This window comes from Nymphaea colorata, chromosome 13 (genome assembly GCF_008831285.2).
Source record: "Nymphaea colorata isolate Beijing-Zhang1983 chromosome 13, ASM883128v2, whole genome shotgun sequence".
Classification (NCBI taxonomy): domain Eukaryota; kingdom Viridiplantae; phylum Streptophyta; class Magnoliopsida; order Nymphaeales; family Nymphaeaceae; genus Nymphaea; species Nymphaea colorata.
Window position 1 is genome coordinate 3,282,021 of NC_045150.1, and position 21,792 is coordinate 3,303,812.

General features: G+C 36.4%; 1 protein-coding gene across 1 annotated transcript; it reads left to right on the top strand.

Moving 5' to 3' along the window:
* The first annotated feature begins 2,285 nt into the window (after positions 1 to 2,285).
* Positions 2,286 to 6,510, top strand: LOC116267324 (amino acid permease 3-like). Its single transcript, XM_031649008.2, has 7 exons — positions 2,286 to 2,398; positions 3,188 to 3,301; positions 3,408 to 3,641; positions 3,849 to 3,942; positions 4,043 to 4,257; positions 4,363 to 4,502; positions 5,656 to 6,510. Exons 2-7 carry the CDS (start codon positions 3,208 to 3,210, stop codon positions 6,310 to 6,312), a joined length of 1,434 nt encoding a protein of 477 aa, XP_031504868.1. The 5' UTR covers positions 2,286 to 2,398; positions 3,188 to 3,207; the 3' UTR covers positions 6,313 to 6,510.
* The last annotated feature ends 15,282 nt before the right edge of the window (positions 6,511 to 21,792 follow it).

Here is a 21,792-nt window from a genome sequence, read left to right on the forward strand (position 1 = left end):
TTCGTGGATGTAAGTGGATTTAATATGTTTCTGAATTCGTTTAGCTGAGCTCGGGGATGAAATATTTCAGAGCCAATTACTAGTTATATCATGTTCAATATGCAATTTCAGAACTAAATCTTGATTTTAATTATTACTTATGAATTTCAGATCTGAACTTTGGTTTAGAAAAAGAAAGATTTGGTGATCTGCGTTTGAATTCAATTCGGATAACACAGATTTGATGAATTTGAATTCGATGAACACAGGAGGCCAGAATTTTGAAGTGCCTGTGTTCCTACTTCCTGGTCATTAGTTTTCGCTACTGAATGTCTATATGTTACCTTTAATTGTAAATGATTAGCTTATTAAGCAGCGGCATTGCTAAATTAATATCCACACAAAGGCTTAGAACTCTAGTGATGGAGGTAGTAGAGTGGCAAGAGACAGTGAAAGAGGTTCATGCTAGTACTAACTATAAAAGAAATGGATCAGCAAGGAGGGTTGGCGCAATAGACGGGGCGAGAGCTGGTAGGTAGACAGATTAATTTCAAACTCTTGTAGCGTCTCTTTATACTGTAAAAGAAGAAACATTGATATGTTAGTTGAAACACAGTATGACATTACCCCAAGACACAGAAAGGAGTAATAGACTCTCAAAAGATAAAAGGAAGTTTTGGCCTTCACTTTGACAGTGAGATTAACTTCTCACTCATCTACAAAGAAAGAATCAAGCTATGGACATTATGAAAAAGACATCAGTTTATGAAACGAATAGACCGTAGTTATCAATTTGGCAAATTGGCCGATCCACCGAATTAACTGAATCTTACATGAATAGATAAAAAGTATTAAGTATCATTTTTCTAAAAAGCTAAATAGAATATTTTTCAGAAAGAAACTTAAATATAAGGTTAAAAACACTTTTTAAGATAGTTAAAAATAATGGAAATATGATAGTGTTAATCGTCTACATGATGGAATCGATTTGCTGCTACCGATTTGATTAGAATTGGCCGGTTTTACTGAGGCGGAATTGTGAATCCATGACGCCCTCTGATTTCTTTTCCTTTTTCTTTTCTCCACGGCGCCCTTGGGAACAGAAAGAATAAGTACTTTTGGGATGATTGTTCATCTCCCAAACAATGATGAATCCGAGTATTTTCTAAAGCGGTGGTGCTCCTCTTCACTTCTGCTGCCATCCTTTTATGCACAAAAACTAAATAGAACGAACGGTGCTGCTTAGAGGGAATAAAGGCCATTTTTGACGTCAAACTTCTCTTTTGACTAATTGCTTTTAGTCACTAACTAGATCTTCCTACCATTTGGTTTCTGACCACTGTTGTAAAAGATCTGCTTTTGAATCGACTAGTCAAAAAATTTACAAAGTTAACATATTCATTTAAAAAATATAATTAAATATATAAAAAATTAATTAAAATTAAGAAAACTCTTTTAAATATCTTAGTATAATTAGAATGACATGTACCACTCTTCGAAGGTCCATCAAATCCAATCAGTTTGTGACTAATTCCGTTTGAATAGGTTGATTTAAGCTGATTTTTATAGCATTCCCCTTGACTTTTATCCAAAATATGAGCGGACTTATTCCTTTAACTTAAAAGTAGCATTTGTTACCGTTTGCAGTTCAAGAAAATAGAGTTCACTGATGATCGGTCTTTTACCGTTCTACCAACCCAACCAGTTATAATAATGTGTTCTCTTAGATTTGGACTGCTAGCTAGTTCCCCAATATGCTTGCTTTCCAAAACTTAAAAGCATTTACAATAATGCAAGAAGAAAAACAGCATCTTTTGTTACTGGTGTAAAATTTACTGCAATAAAAAATACAAATTTACCCATGATTAACTAACTCGTCTGTTCATGAACTAACACTAAAATGGCACTCCAAATACCAATTGCATAAACAACTTATTGCACTCAACTTTTGAGCTGCAATATTCCTCCTGACTAACTACATAAACTTAAGGGGAAGTATGCAATTATATAATATGGAAAAAATATGATGCAATAGGCACCTGCAGCGCAGATTATACTCAATCTATATCTTGACCTTTCTTGAGAAAGACAGGTACAGAGGGAACCTATTCCCTGCCAAACAAGGGCGGTAGCAAGCTCATGCACGTGCAAATCGGTCCACCAACACGCATGAACAACAAATTTTCACAATAAATTACTTCATAAAATGAAAAGTAAACAAAAAAGTATTTACCAGTTTGACTACTTTAATGCCTGTTCTTGGCCTATAAAATGAAGATGGAATGAAGTGAAAGGTCACCAGATCAGTTAAGTGGTGAATTGCAGAGAGAGAAGGGGAGAGTGTGACGAGGAAGCTCCATTCTCGTCACCCTTTTGTCACACTAAGCAAGAAGGAAGAACAGAGGAGTGTGATAAAAAGGTAAGAAGCATATGTCGTCTTGGGGATCGCATTTCCTTTAGAATCCTCCATGACAGAAGTCTGATTTCGCTTATGAACGAGAAAAAAGTCTGTTTTCTTTACAGCAATTTCATGAGGCAGAAAAAGAAGAACTCGAATTAACCAAGACAGGAATTTCCTTGACTGATTTCTTAACGAAATTTTTATCTTATTTTGGCATGACAAAACACTTCACGAATCAAAGTTGATTGAGATTGGTAGAGAGAGAGAGAGAGAGAGAGAGAGAGAGAGAGAGAGAGAGGGAGAGAGAGAGAGATTTAGTTGGTCCATCGTTATTTACATGTATAATCTACTTTTATGCTTGCTTCTGGGAATATGGTGCAGAATTGGTGGTTGGCTAGAGAGAGAGAGAAAGAGTGAGAGTGAGAGAGAGAGAGAGAGAGGTTCGGTGCCCGCTAGCACCCTTACCACGTGCCGTTCGAACTTTCTCTCCCCTGTAACATTCTATATATACGCAGAGCACTCTGAAACACTCTGCACCATAGACATTCGTCTTCTTCCTCCTCCTCCTTGGTGCTCTGCACACCGAGTAGGGCCCTGGTTTTGTCTGAATAAACGACGACTAGGGCCCTTATTTTGGTGCCTGTGAGTCTTGGGGGGTGTTCTATCATACTTGTGTCAGTAGAGCGGGGGCTCAGCAGCCCTGTGAACATTTCCAAGAATTCGCGGTGAAGGGACTAGAGGGAGGTTGGCTTCCTTGGCCATTTCTTTCCCATACTGACCTTGTGCTTCTGAAACGAATTTGAGCAGAGGCGGGAGAGAGCTTGGGCATGGCTAAGCAGTTCCTGCAGGTGGACCTTGCCATTGACGTGCCGCAAGGCCCCTCCAAATGCTTTGATGACGATGGCCGCCTCAAGAGGACAGGTGAGAAGGATAGAGAGAACAGAAAAAGTGAGGTTTTCTTAATGGAGTGTGTGGAGTCCCTGACGTGCCAACCTCTCTTCTTCTGCAAATTTTTCTGTCTCTGCAGGCAATGTTTGGACGGCGAGTGCTCACATAATAACGGCCGTGATTGGGTCTGGGGTGCTGTCATTGGGGTGGGCTATTGCACAGCTGGGTTGGGTCGCCGGCCCTGCTGTGATGTTCTTGTTCGCCTTCGTCATCTATTACACCTCCACCCTGCTCTCCGACTGTTACAGATCTGGTGACCCTGTATATGGCAAGAGGAATTACACATACATGGATGTAGTCAAGGCTAACATGGGTATGTTCTTTCACAACACACACACACACACATATATATATATATATATATATATAGAGAGAGAGAGAGAGTCTTCAGTTTACACAATCTGCAAGTCTTTTTCAGGTGGTGTTCAAGTTAAGATCTAAGGATGAATCCAGTACTTGAATATCTTCCACAGGGAGAGATAGTCTTCAGTTTATGAACAATCTGCAATTCTTTTTGCAGGTGGTGCTCAAGTTAAGATCTGTGGGTGGATCCAGTACTTGAATATCTTTGGAGTGGCGATTGGTTACACAATAGCAGCATCCATTAGTATGATGTGAGCAGCTTCTTCATTCTTAAATCTCAATCAGTTACTATAAGGAAGACCTGAAATTCTGTGTTTAACATCTGTTTGCATGTTTTTTTCTGTGTTGTAGGGCAATTAAGAGGTCCAATTGCTTCCACTCCAGTGGAGGCAAAAACCCATGTCAAATCTCCAGCAACCTGTACATGATAATGTTTGGTGCCTCAGAAATAGTACTGTCCCAGATCCCAGACTTTGACCAACTATGGTGGCTCTCCATTGTTGCAGCAGTCATGTCATTCACCTACTCTTCTGTGGGCTTAGCCTTGGGCATTGGCAAAGTAGTTGGTAAGTCCTCTTCTTTCCACAGTGAATTCCATTCTTCAAACTACTTGTGGTTCTCTATGAGGCCTGAGTTCCGGCTTGAACTCATCTTTTTACTCTCTACCACAGAGCATAAGGGCTTTGGAGGCAGCTTGACAGGGATCAGCATTGGCACTGTGACTGAGGCTCAAAAAATCTGGAGAACTCTGCAGGCCTTTGGTGATATTGCCTTTGCCTACTCCTACTCCATCATCCTCATTGAAATTCAGGTACAATCCTAATACTAAGCTTGTACATGTCTTTCTTTGTATAGTTGCACATTATGCATATGCATCTCTCTCTCTCTCTCTCTCTCTCTCTCTCTCTCTCTCTATATATATATATATATATATATATATATATATATATATGTATATATATATATATATATAGAAAATAGTATAAAATCCCAGAATAAGTACATGGTTGTCTCCTAGCGGAAGGTTGGTAATCAGAAAACATGTTTAGCAGGCAGGGAGTGAAACTTGTTCTGAATTTTATGTGAGCTATGTTGAGGATGTACTAGGTATCAAGGTGATTTTGGAAACTCATTGAAAGCAAAAAGGTAGGAATAATTTGCAAGACATGCATATCCTTTCCCAGTCATTTCAGATATACAGAGTTTTCCCCTTAAGCTGATATATTACAAAATCATGTGCTTTTTCTGTGATTCATCAACGCATACCATGGTCATGGTCCCTTCAAATGATGAAGGAATGGGTTTTCTGAAAATATGCAAAGAATCAGAGTGCAACTGAATTTAAGGAAAGGATAGGTGGTAACCGAGAACATTTAGGTTCCCCAAAATTGATCGAAGGCTCAAGACCCCGAATCCCTCTGTTCATACTCTTTCTGTTGCCACCGAACTGTTTTCAGGCATTAAATATGGTATGACTTGCACTCATTTGGAACTACCTTGGGCACAATAAATTCAATGAAAATGAAGACAAAAATCTTCACAGATCAGGGGCCTTGTCTTTTACCAAGTTTCCAAGATAAATTCAGAACCAAACACGAAGGTCTCCAGAGCAGTTACTTGTATTAAAGTATTGTTGTACCTTGCAGTTCCAAGCCTAGGGTTGAGCACAGGCCAAACAGAGCATTGATGTGCCTTAAGTGCAATAGAAGAAAGAAAAACTTTCTCTTTGCTTCTGAAAAAACTTCACCGAAAGCTACCCTTTTTCAAAAAGTGCTTCAACTTCATATATATCTTTTTCAAATTTGCAGTTATTCACTGCACCTACTTCTTTACCGATAAATATGGTCTCTGATTGCTCATAATTGCACCTCCCCAACAGTTATTTTGCCACAGGAAATTGCATGTGCTGACAGTAAAAACCATGGATGGGAGACTGAGCCTCTTGTTTCTTTAATATTTTGCAGGACACATTGAAGTCTCCCCCATCAGAGGCCAAGACCATGAGGAAAGCAACCCTGATCAGTGTGGCAGTGACTACCACTTTCTACATGCTGTGTGGGTGCATGGGCTATGCTGCATTTGGGGACAATGCACCCTCCAACCTGCTCACAGGGTTTGGGTTCTACAACCCCTACTGGCTGCTTGACATAGCCAATGCAGCCATTGTGATCCACCTGGTTGGTGCCTACCAGGTATACTGCCAGCCCCTCTTTGCCTTCATAGAGAAGTGGGCACAGCAGAGGTGGCCGAAGAACACCTTCATCAGCAAGGAGTTCCAAATCCAAATCCCCTGCACCTTCAAGACCTACAACCTGAACATCTTCCGGCTCGTCTGGCGGACCATCTTCGTGATTGTGACGACGATCTTCTCCATGCTACTGCCCTTCTTCAACGACGTTGTCGGCATCCTCGGCGCCTTCGGCTTCTGGCCGCTGACCGTCTACTACCCGGTGGAGATGTACATATCACAGAAGAAGATAGCAAAGTGGAGCTCCAAATGGGTGTGCCTGCAGATCCTCAGCATGGCCTGCCTGATCATCTCCATTGCTGCCGCTGCTGGGTCTGTTGCAGGGGTGGTGCTTGACCTCAAGGTCTACAGACCCTTTCAGTCTGGCTACTAGGGCTGCATTGGGGCCCCCTTCCCCCACAAGGCTCAAGAAATAACCCTTATGAATGATATGATGACCACCTTGTAGATGCTGAAACCTAAGATGGCAGGGAAAATTTTTCCTTTTTCACAATGCAAAAGGCTCTAGTAAAGCCACATGAAATAGAATCTTGTATTTTCTCTTTCTAGTAGATCCTGTTGTCTCATGCTCTATGCTTTGGTCATCATCACTGAAAAGTTCTTGCCCTTTCCACGTACAGTGCCTCCCAAAGTTCTGAAGAAATCAAGTGTGCCTCTTTTTTTTAAAAAACTTTTTAGCATTCTCCATGTGGATTTCCCATCAAATCAGTGTCAGAAGACCGCTCTGTCGAACCATTACATGTCCGACTGATATACATTTGGTTGGTTCATGTTCAGTGGGGAGCAAAAAATTTTAAGACAACGAGTTGGGGGAGGGGGAAGTGAAAACTAATTTAAAATAATTAACAAAATATTTTTTTAAGAGATAGAGAAAGTGTTATAAGCCGATTAATCAGGAACCTTCTTCAAATTCGGACTTTTAGGCAATTTCTGGATCAACCGGTGCCTTATGTCACCATTGACAGGTTTATCTTTGCTTTTAATTTAATGTCCTTCTAATTAAATTAGCCTTTTGATGTTAAAATTTCACAGACGGAAGCGATTTGTGTATAGATTGAGAACTCAAAATTAACTAAATGTTTGATCGATCCATGTATAAGTATGATTTTTGGTAATTTAGTCCGACAAAAGCTGAATTTATGTTAATCAATAAGTTTTTTTTTCGCTCATATGCGACCTATTAGCATTTGGATAAAAATTCTTTTTGTCATCCCCTTTTGAAGACTCACAAAAATGTCTCGGGTACTTATACAATTCGTTCTACTTAAAACAATATCTATGTGAGTTCTTCCATTATATCTGCTACCAAAGGGGCCACAAATTATAATTTTACCCTTCAAAATGATTTTCTCCGAACAAATTTACTTGAAGAGGCCAAAACCTATCCCCGTTTTCCCTTGCTCCTATTGTTCAGGGTTGCTTCGTGACATGGGTGAAAAAATCAAGAACTAACGATCAACTTTCACTTGCCTACCAGTCCCACTAGGTACTCTACATTATTTGAAACAATCAATAATACTTGAAAAAAAAAATCCATTATCTGAAAATTAAAACGCTTGTAGTTCATAAGTTCCCGCATCCTAACTATGAAGGTGATCAGGTCAAACGTTTTTCCAGTGAAACCTCTTCATTTTAATCCATTGAGACTTTTGTTGGGTGACATCTCTTTTCCCACAATTTGGTATTACAAAAACACCCCATGAGTGGCATATCAAAAAGGCATTCTATAAGTACAAAATGGGAATAAAAAATAATATTCCTATTTTGCCCTTTTGAGGATATGAGGATGGTGGTGGGTGTGAGAGGGCCGAAAAAATACTACCATCACCTCCCTCCTTCATAATACAAATAATTCATTTTGGCGGCACATTCAAGAAACTTCAAACGGGCAAACAATTAGAAAGTAAGATTACACGACACATGAAAAATTTAAGTGTTGTAGGACAAAATAATACTAGTACAGACATTGGTCGAAAGCCCATCGACCCTCCCTCGCTCTTTCCCCCACAGCGCAGGGCCGCAGGCCTTTTTGTATGGTGCTCTTGGTTGTTTGCTATTGCTGGTGGATCTGGAAGCAGCGTACTGGACCCTCTGCTCGTGTTTTTGGGGATTCTTCCAGTTCCATTCCATTGCCACCATTTCCTTAAAACTGCAGACTAATGTTCAGCTATCTCTTTGTCTTGGACGTCGTTTTCCTTTCACTTCTTCCTTCTTCCTTGTTTTGGCTCTCTCTCTTTCTCTCTCTCTCTCTCCCCCCCTCTACACTAGTGCACACTAGTGAACACCAAACTTGAGTGGTCCACCGGGCGGCCCATTAGGTGGTGTCGCCAAAAGAAGCCCCAAGGGTCTGCTGATGATGGCCGAGCCACTTGGAGAAGAAGGGAACATGGGTCGAGAGAGAGAGATTTAAGCCGTTTGATGCAAACCAGATGGTTGTTAATGGTGTCCCTTGGTGTCATGTATATGTAAACTCATGATATGTATATAAATTTTTATATGTATCATCTATAATTAATTCATACACTTTTCCTCACTATGGATCAACTACCTAAACTTAGTGTTCCTTGGTATACATCTTTTTTTAGGGTCACTATTCAAAGTCACTAAGTGACGACTTTAAAACTAATGGATATGGAAACTGCCATAGTGATTGGATGGCATCAATAAAAAGAAGGAGAAGACAAACGACAAATATTAGATAACAAAAATACACATCATTTTTTTCTCTCAACCATCCATCACCACAGCGACAGAACCAAAAAAATTTTATTAAAGTTTCTAAATTTTGACACGAGCCGAAATATCATTAAAATATCTTCAATTTTATAAACATAAGCAACCAAAAGAAAATTATCAACTCATAAAAGTAAGGAATCGTTAGTTGATTTATGTGGAAATTATTTTACATGGGTTTGTGATATAAATGTGTGTACGTGTGTGTGTGTGTTGGGAGGGGGTGGAAAGAGTGAGTTAGGTGCATCGGGCGGGCAATGCACGCAGCAAACATGCACAAAAAAACAAAAGGGAGAATTGGGCTATTTTTGGAGATTTTTTAAAAAGAAATGTTTTTTTTTTTTTAAGATTTTCTAAAACTTTTTCACTACCATTTTTTCTCTTTACAAAGAAGCTCTCATTTTTACTAATGACGAGTATTCTGATCATTTCAACACAATTTGCTATGCACCGAGCGGTGCATATAACCAACTTCAGTGGGTGTGTGTGTGTGTGGCATCTCGATCATCGCATGCATCTTTAAAGTTTCAAAGTTTCAGCAGAAAGGAAAGCTAAAACGATGCGATCCTCATCAAACTCCGTAGGACCCTCATCTGCAAAGGTCTTAATAATATTCCTGGAAGTAGTGCTGAGATAAGAAGCCGCGGGCAAAAGACAAAAGGTGTTGACGGAGAACCATTATTCTGCCCGCTCCTTGCATGCAACGTTCATGAGATTGAAGAATGGGAAGGAATGATTCCTAGCTGATTAATTCTATGCTATGCTCGATCGATAGGCCATTCCTCCCTTGAATATATGCCTTCTTCCCAGTGGCAGTAAACATCTTCCGGCCCTGCACCGCAGCTCAGGTCCCACCTCGGTCAATGGGAGCATCAAGTTCCACAACTTGGAAATTCTATTCTTCTCGACATCTCTTTTCGTTATGACAGTGAGACCAATGGTAGAAGAAATTGGCCGAGACCAACTAATTAAGTTTCACCTTTTTGGAGGCATTCAACATCTTGGCAAACCCATGACTCTGGCTCGAATCAGCCGAAGACTGGGTAACTGAGGACTTTTATGGTGCATTTTCTTTGTTTTTATAAGTTTGTGAAGAAGGTAAGTATGTCCAGACTTCATGTTTGAATTTTTTTTCACAACTAAAATTAAATAACATGTAATATGAGTATTTGTGTTTATTAGTAAAATTTACGATTTTTTTTGCAATTTAAAAAATAATGCCTTTCAATATTCAGCTACACAAGATAAAAAAAAAGAATATGTAATTAGTTGGTGATTCCAGCTGACTTGGCAGACCCTAACTCGTGACCCGGATGAATATCCTTGACAACTCGGGGTGACTCGCGACTCAAATCGGCAAGTTTGCCAACTATGATCTTCTGTAAGTATATGTTCAATGGGCCTAGTTCACTAGGTTAATCACCAGTTACGGAAAAAAGTGACATTTGTAATGTTGCTTATGTTTCATGTTCAGACCATACAATCCTCATCTCAAAAATTCTCCACCAAAACTTTATTCTTTATAAATCTTATGCTTTTCATGCGGCACCTCGACCCAGATATCTTTTTTTTTTTTTTCCTTTTGTTCTTTATAGTGAATATCTGCTCCAAGGACGAAAGACTTTGCTGTTCACCTAATGGTATGAAACCCTTGCCCTTGTAGCATAACACATGAGATTGATTGATGCCCTAACCATGATTGCCCATCAAACCGTCAGTTCTCCTCAACCTTGTCATCCATTTGGAACTAAGCCCAGAGTGAATCGAGTTGTTACACTCCATGTTCGAGGTCAACCATTATTAGTCAGTTCCTTACAAACTCTCATGTGACTCGTTGGAGGGATTTTTTGTATTTTCGAAAAAGGTGTTCTTTTTCACCTTTTCATGTTTGTCCTAGGGGAAGGTAACCTCTTTATATCAGGGGTATTTTAGTCATTTGGGTATCAAGTGTTGAGCTCAATGCTGAAGCCTGATCACTAAATCTGTTTCGCGCCTTGGGACACTTAACTTAATTGTTTTAAGCAACTACATTTAGAAAATCTTCTGTTGTTGAACTGTTTATTATTTCATATGTCAAATATTGCCCCAGTCAATCCGCCTCATGGGGATAGTACAGCTGGGCAACAAGGCGGTTCACACTCAAGAGGTTTGATGTTCAAATATGGACTGCAAACAGTGGCAAGCATGACACTCATTTGAAAGATCTACCATAGGTTTACCTGTGTCCCAAAACAAGCCAAAACCTTGGAAGTATAGAGATATGGTCATGGGGGTTTTATGTCGTAGGTGGCTTCCCCTAAGTAAACACTATAACTACACAGCTTGGTCAGTTGAAGATGAAATCCTGTGCACCAAAAATTGACAAAATCCTCAAAGCAGATGTGAACCACTTGCAATATTAACAATAGTTGGGTGAGTTCCACTTCAGCCCAAGTTTGGATTCTTGATCAAATAATTAGCTGATGATCTGGTCTCAAACAGGAGCAATTTCAATATTAGCAGTAATGATACATTATATATAAGTCAGTATTATCCCAGGTTGGTGCTCCAAACAGATTTTGTATGTCCAGATCATCATGTCATAAGACTTTTAATTAACTGGCCTGTTAATACTGTATTGATCATGATGTTGGTAGCTCATGATTATATATTTGTGCCACCATAAATCAGCAGCCAAATAATGTAAGAAATCTTAGGTCTCATGAGCACCAATATGTAATAAACTATTTCATTAAGTTAAGTGAGTGAGTCAATTAAGTGGGTTCGTGTGGGCAACTGCCTGCACCTAGCTCGGTCACAGCTGCCATAAATAATGAGTCAACGCATGAAACCACATTTCTGCTTCTTTTGAGCTCCAACATGTTGATCAACTGAGATGCCAAAGAAGAGACTTGGTGGGAATATTTAGAAAGACTCCCTGCGACATCATTTTCGAACAACCAAAGCAACTAAATGCATTTTATGGATGTATTTATTGTGACTGCGACATCGAACGCATATTAAAAGTACTATTCAATATTGATGACTTTAGTTGTTCAAGTATTGCCGCTCTGAAAATGATGTTACAAAATTCTGCTATCCTTGAATGAGCATGAAGGTCTTGGCGCGTTTTAACATCGTTAAATAAATATTCTGAAAGAGATAAGCACGATATGACTCTTAATGGAATAAAAGAGTTCACGAAGAAACGTGTAAGCTTTTGCACGATTAGAACAAGCAGCTTGGAACAGTTCATTGCACTCCCAAAAGAAATTAAGAGAGAGAGAGAAAGCAGCTTTTGAATCTTAAGTGATGCCACTTAAAAGGTTGTTTTCATACTGTCATTGCATATGCTTTCTGGATAGGAAAAAAAAATTCTCCAATATTATCTGCTGGGTGTGCTTCAACTGTACCGAGAATGGAATTCTTATCTTCATTGTTCATAAAAATGTGGGCTTATGTGTTGACTGAGGATACGTGCATTCTCCTCCTATCTTGTTCGTGCAAAGTTAGGTTGGCCCACAAACCGCAAATTTATCATGGAGTTGCGGTGGCAAAATTTTCAAAAGAAAGTCCCCTGGCAATTAGTTCATTGTTTTGTGCAAGAAAGATTACACACACACACATTCACACACACAAACCGCAAATTTATCATGGAGTTGCGGTGGCAAAATTTTCCAAAATTAGTCCCCTGGCAATTAGTTCATTGTTTTGTGCAAGAAAGATTACACACACACACACACATATATATATATATATGTGTGTGTGTGTGTGTGTATGCATATAAACTTACTTTGCTCTCATGCCTTGACAGCATAGCGTAGCTGGTCGGACTAGTGGGCTGGAAAAAGTTTGATCGTCAGTTCCATTCCATGGGTGCTTCTCCTCTAAGTTGCAAAAGATTGATGGGTATACTACTCTTAAATTGCAAACGATTGATGCACAATATTTTAGTTAATGGGTATACTACTCCCCATTCAAATCCCGAAGCAAACTTGGGTCCTAAAGGTAGGGGTAAAGAGGGAGAGATTTCGGCCTCTTGGGAGTATCCCCCGCCCTCCCTACATGTTTTGAAGGGCATCTATATTCTCCCTGATGAAGAAGACTGAAGCTCCGATCCAACTCTCACACTAAATCTTTTCAATAATCCTAGGCTAGGCAGTTCCCTTGGCTTCACGTCTTACGATGTAGAGAGCATGTAAAGTGCATAAGGTCTCAAGTTTATGCTTCCAAGAGTAAGCTGTTTGTTAGAGCCGATTGTGTTTCGTGTCCTTCAATCTGCTGTAGTTAGCCAGTATTTTCATTCACTTTAGTTATAAATATGTCTTGTTCGTTAGCATTGATTAGGTAGAATTCTTAGAATTGCTTCAGTCTTGTATCTTGACATTATGTTATATTATTCTTGAACTCACTAAAAGTTTGAAAAATCCATCTCACTGTTAAGTAGGTTTGATTCCAGTTGTATCCAGCAGCAGTCGTAAAATGGACCTGATTTGGGTCAGACATATGTTCAAAATTGCTTAAAAAATTGGATATGGTATTGTCCAATTAAGAATTCAGATCAGATTTGGATTTCAGAAATAACATCTGATCGAATACATATGCAATTTTAAATAAATATACGATTGTTATAGTAAGAATCTTAACAAACTTATCCAAATCTAAATCCATAAACTAATGTTTGATCCAAATTTAAGTATCCAAACCCAAAATCCTGACCTAATACCCAATCTGATTCAGTACATCTGAATCCGAACATAGGAATCCGAATCGTGAGAATACTTGAAAACATCTGAATCCTAATGGATCCAAATCATGAGCCTGTATCTGAATACATCTGTGTCTGAACTCTGAGCTTATATCCCAGCTCCAAATACCATGAGTTGGACCGTAGGTTTTGAAGTTGCAACATGACACAATGGTGAGATATTTGAGCAAAGGATCTGAGCATAGGTTCCAACATAACTTCATGATATTAAGTGCACACAAATTATATAAATTGTATACTTAGCTCTAATGGTTTTGACGATTTTGGAACCATAACCCTAAGAAAATTGGGCTTTTTTGACAAAGCTTTTACCAAAAGCACAAACATAAAGCTTGTGATATTAGATATGAATATAAACTTTATATAAAGATTGACATGCAAAGATCAACACCAGCTACCTATCACAGAATGCAACGTGTTTATAGCTTGTCTATTTTCTTGTATTCTTTGGTATTCCCATTGAAATATTATGGATTTTAAGTAGATTCCTTGTTTTTCTGTTATCCAATAGCTTGCACAAGTTTTTTCTTAGTCGATCTTGACCCTATTCTGTTTCTCAACAGGCCCCAACATGTAGTAAGAATAAATTAAATTTGAATCTCATGCTAATCATATCAAACCCTACAAACTTTGTAAAAAAATATATATATATTTAAAATGAAGAACTGATATTGTACAAAACAAGCTTATGAAAATAAAATATTACTATTTTTGAAACAATGCTAATATAAAACAGTATTAACAAAACAAGCTTAACTATATAAGAATAATGACCTATGTTCACTTTTGAGACTTCAAATTGTTTTATCGTCTATTTTCTATAATTGATACTCAAACTTCTTTTATTATTTTTGCTTTCAAAATATTATTTTCTATTTTTTTATACCATTAGAATTTTGTTTTAAATAACTTCAACTTTCTTAGCAATTTTTGTTTAAGGAGCTTATATTATTTTTTAATTGTTTTTGTATATCATCCATTTTTTATTTTGATTAATTGATTGCATTAATTAATTATATTTTTGTTTATTTTGTCCAATAACCTAATTAATTATTGGAGCATGCTTGTTTGATTTAATTAAAAAATTGTTTAAATAATAAAAAACTTATATAATACTAGTATTATATAACAAAAAGCTTTTCTCAAATATCAATAAAAAAAATTAAAAGTATATAATAAAGTATTTACAAAAAGTATCTTACCAATTCAGAGTTTGCTAGGTATCCTCTCTTGAGTCTTGGTTAGCAAGGTTAATGTTTTCCTCCATGAATTACCAATGGTAGAATTATTGGGTATCAACTGTTCCAATGGAATTGCATACACCTACAAGTAATCCATTTCTTTATTTGATTAAACATGAAAAAAATGCTAAAACATATCATATGTTACCATTTCTTGTAGCTTTGCCATTAGCTATGCTATCATGAAGCAAGGTAGAAAAATGTTCATATTATAATATTTGAGACAACAAAGTTCATGTCAAAATCTGATCATGTAAAAATTTGACAAAATCCTTAGGCAAGATCAGAACCATTTTCAACTATAATTGCTGCCTAGCTGAGTTTGATCCACGGATTACCGTTTCTCCAACATTGTTAACCCCAACTAATAGTTTTGCAACTAATTTATTATTTATGAACATGAAAATGACAATTCCAATTGTCTTGAACATAAGAGTATGACTTGGATACAGTACAAAAGCAAATCTAGCCAAGATATTAAATTTTTTGTCGTGTGCTCAAGTGCACATCTGAGTATGTGACTGCCTAGGGAGTATTTGAATATAAGCTCAACAATATTGCCCCTAGCTTAAGTAATTTGTCAATATGTTAGCATGTCCCTCGATTCCTTAAGGCTCTGAGTCGTCCTTTCCTTTCACTATATTAGCAACCTGATACAGTTTTTGCTTCTATACCAAAGTTGTCATACACCTTGGAAAATCTTTCTCATTGGCAACTTCAGGTTACTTCTCGCCCTCATTTGCACGCGTAGATTTGTTCTTTGTCTTCTAAAAAAACTTGTGTATCCTGACTGGAAAGTGCAACTAAATGGTGTTGTCATTGGGTGAGTGGGGTTTGACCGACCACCCATAGAAGGTTGAAGCCCCACCCAACCCATCAGATCCCAAGGAATAGGGCTTGCGTCGGTACCTCGAGATGCTGCCCCCACCATGATTCAACTAATTGGTGCAGCTAACATATATATAACGCCAAAGCAGTACTAACTAGTACAAAGTGAGTGCAACATAAAAATTCAGGTTAAAGAACTGACAGCTTCCCAACAAATGAATATTGAAGAGTGGTTTTCAACATACAACAGGAGACATGCTAACATTTCCATACAGATCTTCAAAAGTTGCCTGGTGCCACAAGGCTGTTTCTCATTGATGGTTACTGTAAGGAAGCAGCAAGAAGCGGAAGGCAAGGAAATGGACAGGAAGCAAAATACAAGCCAGGCCCCGTTTGATGCACAGGAAAAATATTATACAATGTCGAATTTTTTTCAAGTTTGTACGGTTTTCCCTTGCAATCAAGCACAGGGAATCTTACCATGTGTTCTTCATTGAATTTGGAAAAACATTCTACCCAAAAAAGTCGGACATAGAGAGGTCCGACCTTTTTCCACAAAAATTTTTTCTTGAAAATTTTACCATACAAAAAACTTCCTGGGCATCAAATGGGACCTTAGTGTTTATAAATCGTAACAGCATATATGGCAAAGAAAAAAAATATTGATGTCCAAAAGGTGAAGGAAAGATAAGAGAGTTTACTGTCATGTTTGACACCATCTCTGCGGAGTGACAAATGTTTTCTTTTTGTGTACATGAGTGCTTAAGGGGATGTGGATGGTATGGAAAGGTGTGGAAGGCCTTCTAACATGCAACAATATTGTTAGGTGCGCCCCCTTATCACTGCTATCTTCTCTTCCCATGCATTCACCTTTACCAGTTGTCCATTTTCTTTTCTCCCCTCTACCATCAAACTTTTTGTTAGGCGAAAAATCCAAGAAGAAACCAGAGAGAGAAAGCCAATAGCTTCTACAAACATAGAATGAAAGAGCCAATAGTTTTCATAAACATACGTGGAAAGAAAAATGTGAATAGGCAGGAAGTTGAAAAGCCTTCTATGTAGACTATGCTAATATAGCCCTATTTTAAAAATATTTAAATTTTCACTCTATTTTTCTCACTAGCTGGTAAACATATAGTTGCCTACAAGTTATCAATTTTTGTCAGCCAACACGTACTTTGTCAATCCCTTGGGCAAAAATAGGTTAAGTGTACTTTTAATTTTTAAATGGTTTTAATTACTTTTTAAAATGAAAATAAATATATAGGTCACTACCACCGTATATAGCTTATACATGTAAAATAATTAGATGCACTTAATTACTTATTTAATTTTAAATTTGTGTAGACAAGTCTAGTAAAAAAACAGATTCAATTATTAAATTCAATTCGAATTCAATATGTTGTCTCCTAAAATTTGAATTTGATGCCTTGTTGACTAGGAAATGCTAAAAGTCCTACCAGATTGCATGTAAATATGAATTTAGTGTGCTATTCAGTTTCAAGTTCCATTTTTAAAAATACGTTTTTTATTGTATACCAGTTTATCAAATCAAATTTGATAAAATTTTTATCCGACCCAAAAAAACCATTTATATTCCCTTTTTAAAGATAGGGTTTATTGTATAAAAATTTTATCAAATCGAATTCAACAAAATTTGGAGAGGACCTCAATTGAAATCGTTTATGTCTTTGATGCCTAAAAAGACCTCATTCTTAAGAAAAATATTTTACAAAGTTCGATAGTGGTGAGATTGATCATTTGAATTTAAAACTTCTTTTAGATTCAAGAGTAGTAAAACTTGACCCTTGCAAGTTACGCATAAGTGCTTGATTAACTTCAAGTCCTCTTCTCCTTTTCTAAGCTCCTTTTATTTTCCTTCCCTCTCCTCCTTTACCTCACATGCTGTAAGAAAAGAAACTGGTGCTTTTCGTGTGCAAATCCGGCCCCCTCTTCCTTTTTGGTATCAAAGTCTAGTACGCTCTTGGTGTTGTAAGTATGTTTTGCCTTTAATGAAAGTTTTTATGAGTGTTTAAAGCTTTATTTGAGCTTTAGCTTATAAGCCGAACAGGAAAGTCTCTTTCCCAGAAGCATGTATTTCTGCATACGCTTGCATAATCTGTTATTCCAGTTCTGGCCCTAGCTAAGATCTATACCTAGGAACCATGCTTTATAAAAGAGAACATGTTATAACATGATCAGTTTATGATAATGTTCTTCTGTTTCCGAGTTCTTGAATCTTTGGACAAGCCATTGTGTAAATCTTTAAGGACCAATAGGCTGTTATAGAAAAGAAGTACCTGCCAAGACAGGAGGCCCTTTAGGGAAAAAATTACACGAACAGTGAGCTCTGAATGGGATGACATGATGTTGTATATGGTGTTCTATGAAAGGGGAATTCAAAAAGTTTTCAAAACAAGGGGAACCATACCATAAATCTACCATGTTCTAGTTTTTTTTTTTATAATAGATGTGTTATACGTTCATAGAATCCTATTCATGTGAAAAGAAAATTTTCAACTTAAAACAAAGACTCATAAATAGAGTGTGAAGTTGTATGGATAATACATAGGACTATGAGGCAAAAAGAGATGAGTACCTAGTAGGCTATAGAAACTTTTGACCTTCTAACCCATATTTGTCATATAGTAGATAGTTAAACTATTTCCTCTAAAGTTAAAGTTTCAGCTACACTAGTTAGAAATACTGAGTTTACTATTTAGAAATATAAATTGCTTTTTATTATACCACCATATGAATAGGTTGGAATATTTGAATTTATACCAAAAATCCAAGAAGTTTAAAACAAGTAAACTTTACGAGACAAGTCTTTTCATGTCTCAGATTATATCCATTTTATTTCCAAATAAGTGATAAGGAAGAGTTTTACATACAAAGTCTAAAAGAAGCCAAAACCTATTACCAAAACACATAAGGACTAAGTAGATACCTAATAGTTCTATAAAATAATAATCCGACAATTAAATATGATAATTATTATCATCACAAAATTAAGCGAGAAGATTAGTCAACTTGAATGAACTATAGGCAAAAGGCCAGAATCACAAGGAGCAAATTTAGAAGTACTAACAAAAAAGCTAGACAATCTGAATATAGGAAATGGTGAAATAAAACATACCTCTATTCCTACCTCTATTCCCACCCCTATTCCCACAAGTATTGTTTTTCCTAGAAGATAATGACTGCAAGACATTCCTTTTCCGGTCTTAGTAGAACCCTTAGTAATACTAATGAAATAAGACAAATAGATGAAAACCTATTGACTAGAATGATTTGAAGCCACAATCCTAGCTCTAGAATGCTAGAAGAACTAATAGATGTAAATAGAGATTTAGAAATCTATAATAATCATCAATTAACTCTACTAAATCTTAGGACTTTATATAGAACGGTTAGTCAAAATAAGTCAAGAGGAAGAAGTCTGTGTAACCACTGAACACCAAAACGTTGGTATCGTAAGTCAATGTAGTATTAAACAATTATAACAAAATCAAAATAGATTTATTTACCTTGGGCTAATAATTATAGGAATTAAGGAATTAGCTATGAGAAATTTAGGGACAAAAGTTCTAATCACTTTACTACACAAAAGATGGGCAAGTGATGCCAGAAAAGCTATTATAGCAAGTATGGAAATTGACATGTCTGACAACAAAGGGATATTTTATTGTGCACTCGATTTCTTGCTTAGCGTGAGATATCTTGAACATATAGTTATAGGAATCCAAACTAAAAGGTACGAGACATTTATAGGAAAGACAAACCTACTTATAAATGTAGGATTTTTAGGCAAAGTGACAAATAGTAGTACAATAAAATACAAAATCAATATAAAAGCAATCATTAAATCCATGACAAGTAAAGGTATAAGGATGATTAAAACTACGGCTATTGACCCTGAAGAATTAGAAAGATTAAACTAGAATTTTAGCAAAAACTTAGAAGTAAATACCAATATTAAAATTTCAGAGGAAAGCTTAATGTTTAAAAATCGTGATGGTAATTATACTGTAAGATTCTAGACTATAAGAAAAAACAACCAAATGAAGAAAATGAATAAGAATAATTTATGAGTGAGATTGAAAACTAATGGAGAAATTAGAACACAATTGTATCATACTCCTCAAAGAATTTAATCTAACAGAATACGATATCCTTAGGCTAGAAATAAAATTATTAAAAGAAAGAAAATTTTGGGAAGAAGATAATTAATATATAGACCCAATAGGAAATATTAGGATAATAAGTTAGAAAATTGCATAGAAAAGTCTGTAAATATCTCAAAAAGTCTTATGAAAGTAGACGCTCCAGAAGCTTTCATAAGTACTACTGGAAGAACACCGCAATTCCAACCACAAGCTCAATACCCACAAATACCTCTCCCAATATTTTATGCACCTGGACAACCTCCTAGAAGACCATATGTAGAATATAAGGAAAGAGACATGTATAAACCCAAAGGTAAACATATGCCTCTAGAAACTCTTGATAAAAAAAACCTTGAAGGAAGGATATTGAATATAAGTGCCCATGATACTCAATTACTACCTTTAGTTATAGAAATATGATCCCAATGAGTGGCCAGAAAATGGAATAAAATGAATCAAGAGATGTGGACGATAGTATAAATATATACTTGGGCAGAAAAATTCTTAGGAGAAACTGCTAGAGCTTCTTGGGAAGCATACAAAAGAGAACACTCCCAAGACCTACAAAAAAAGCTTTTATTAGGAAAAACTATTTATAACTTTACAAATAAAATACAGTTACTTCTGTTAGGATATAAACCAAATATAAGATTTGATAAACAATAGCAAGACTCTATTGGAAAACTAGAACAACTTCATATTAAAGATTGGTGGTATATAAAACCATTTTTACGAGACTTCTTTTATTATAGTTCCTTAGTAGGATGTTTTTATAATAAGAAAATAGGAGAAAATTTATTTCTTAAATTACTAGATTCATTAGGTTTTGAAATCCATAAAAAATACAAAGAAAAGTAAATAATACCCCTACTAGATAACATTAGCATGAGGATCCAATTCATTATAGAAGAATTGGTAAAGAAGTGTATTGAAATTATCATCTATAGACAATTAAAAGGAGAATATAGTTTTTGTAGGCAAATATACATGCCACAAAATAGGATAAGGTGCCTAGATAGACAAAAACATACAAGACAAAAGATAAAAGAAGAAAATATTATCTCCAAGAATCTAATGGTAGAAAAATGTATCTTGACAAACATAAACATGTGGAGAAAATATAATACTCAAATGGATTATTAAAAAGTTAACATGCTTCACTTGTGGTAGCCCTGAACATTTAGCCAGAGTCTGTTCAAAACAAAAAAAAAATTATACAATAAAGCCTCAATCTTAGTTGACTGTGTAAATAAAGACGTCTTAGCTTTAGATGAATATATTAGTGATACTGGAAGCATTTATAGTATTGTCTCTATAGATGAGCCATTTTCAATATGGCGAGGGGTTCATAAAAAAATATCTACACTAACCAACTTACAATGCATGATACATAATATGAATAGTAACTAGAAAAACCAGCTCTGTTAATCTTTTTCTTGAAAAAAGCATCACAAATGATAGATTTAAGATTTTCAGTAAGTAAACATTAGTTACAGTAGACAACATAAAATGCATTGCTTTATCTAATATAACATTTACGTTGCAGGGAGCATGGCCTCTATTAGCCAAACCCAACTGGTCCAAATAGACCCAGATTTAGATCTGCCCATATTCCCTCCTGATCTTTCTTTTCAAACCCTGCCTGACATGACTCTTGACCAAAAAGATCATATTTTGCTAGATAATCTTTGGCACAATAAAAAAAAAACCCAACATTTTCCAAAATCCTAAGCACCATGACAACTTATCTCAATATAAAAAAATACAGAAATCATACTCTTTAATGATCCTACCCAAACCCTTGTTTTTATGGAATTAAACCAAAATCTGAAACATACTCGCAAAGAGCTAGATTTGCTAGATTTATGTAAAGAGAAATTAGAAGATATGACCGAAAGACTGAAATAGCTAGTAGTAGAGATGAAATTTCTAAAAGAATAGTGGGAAAAAGAAATAAAGAGACAGTGGGAAGAAAAGCGAGAGTTTTTCTTCTGAAATTGACGTAGCAAAGGAACATGATTATAAAATAGTACTCCAAAAGAAAAGGTTGGAGCAGGGACGGATCCAGAAAATATTAAGATTCCTTGCCAAAAACCCTAGATTACGAAAGAAGGAATTAAAATTCTGCCTAGTCC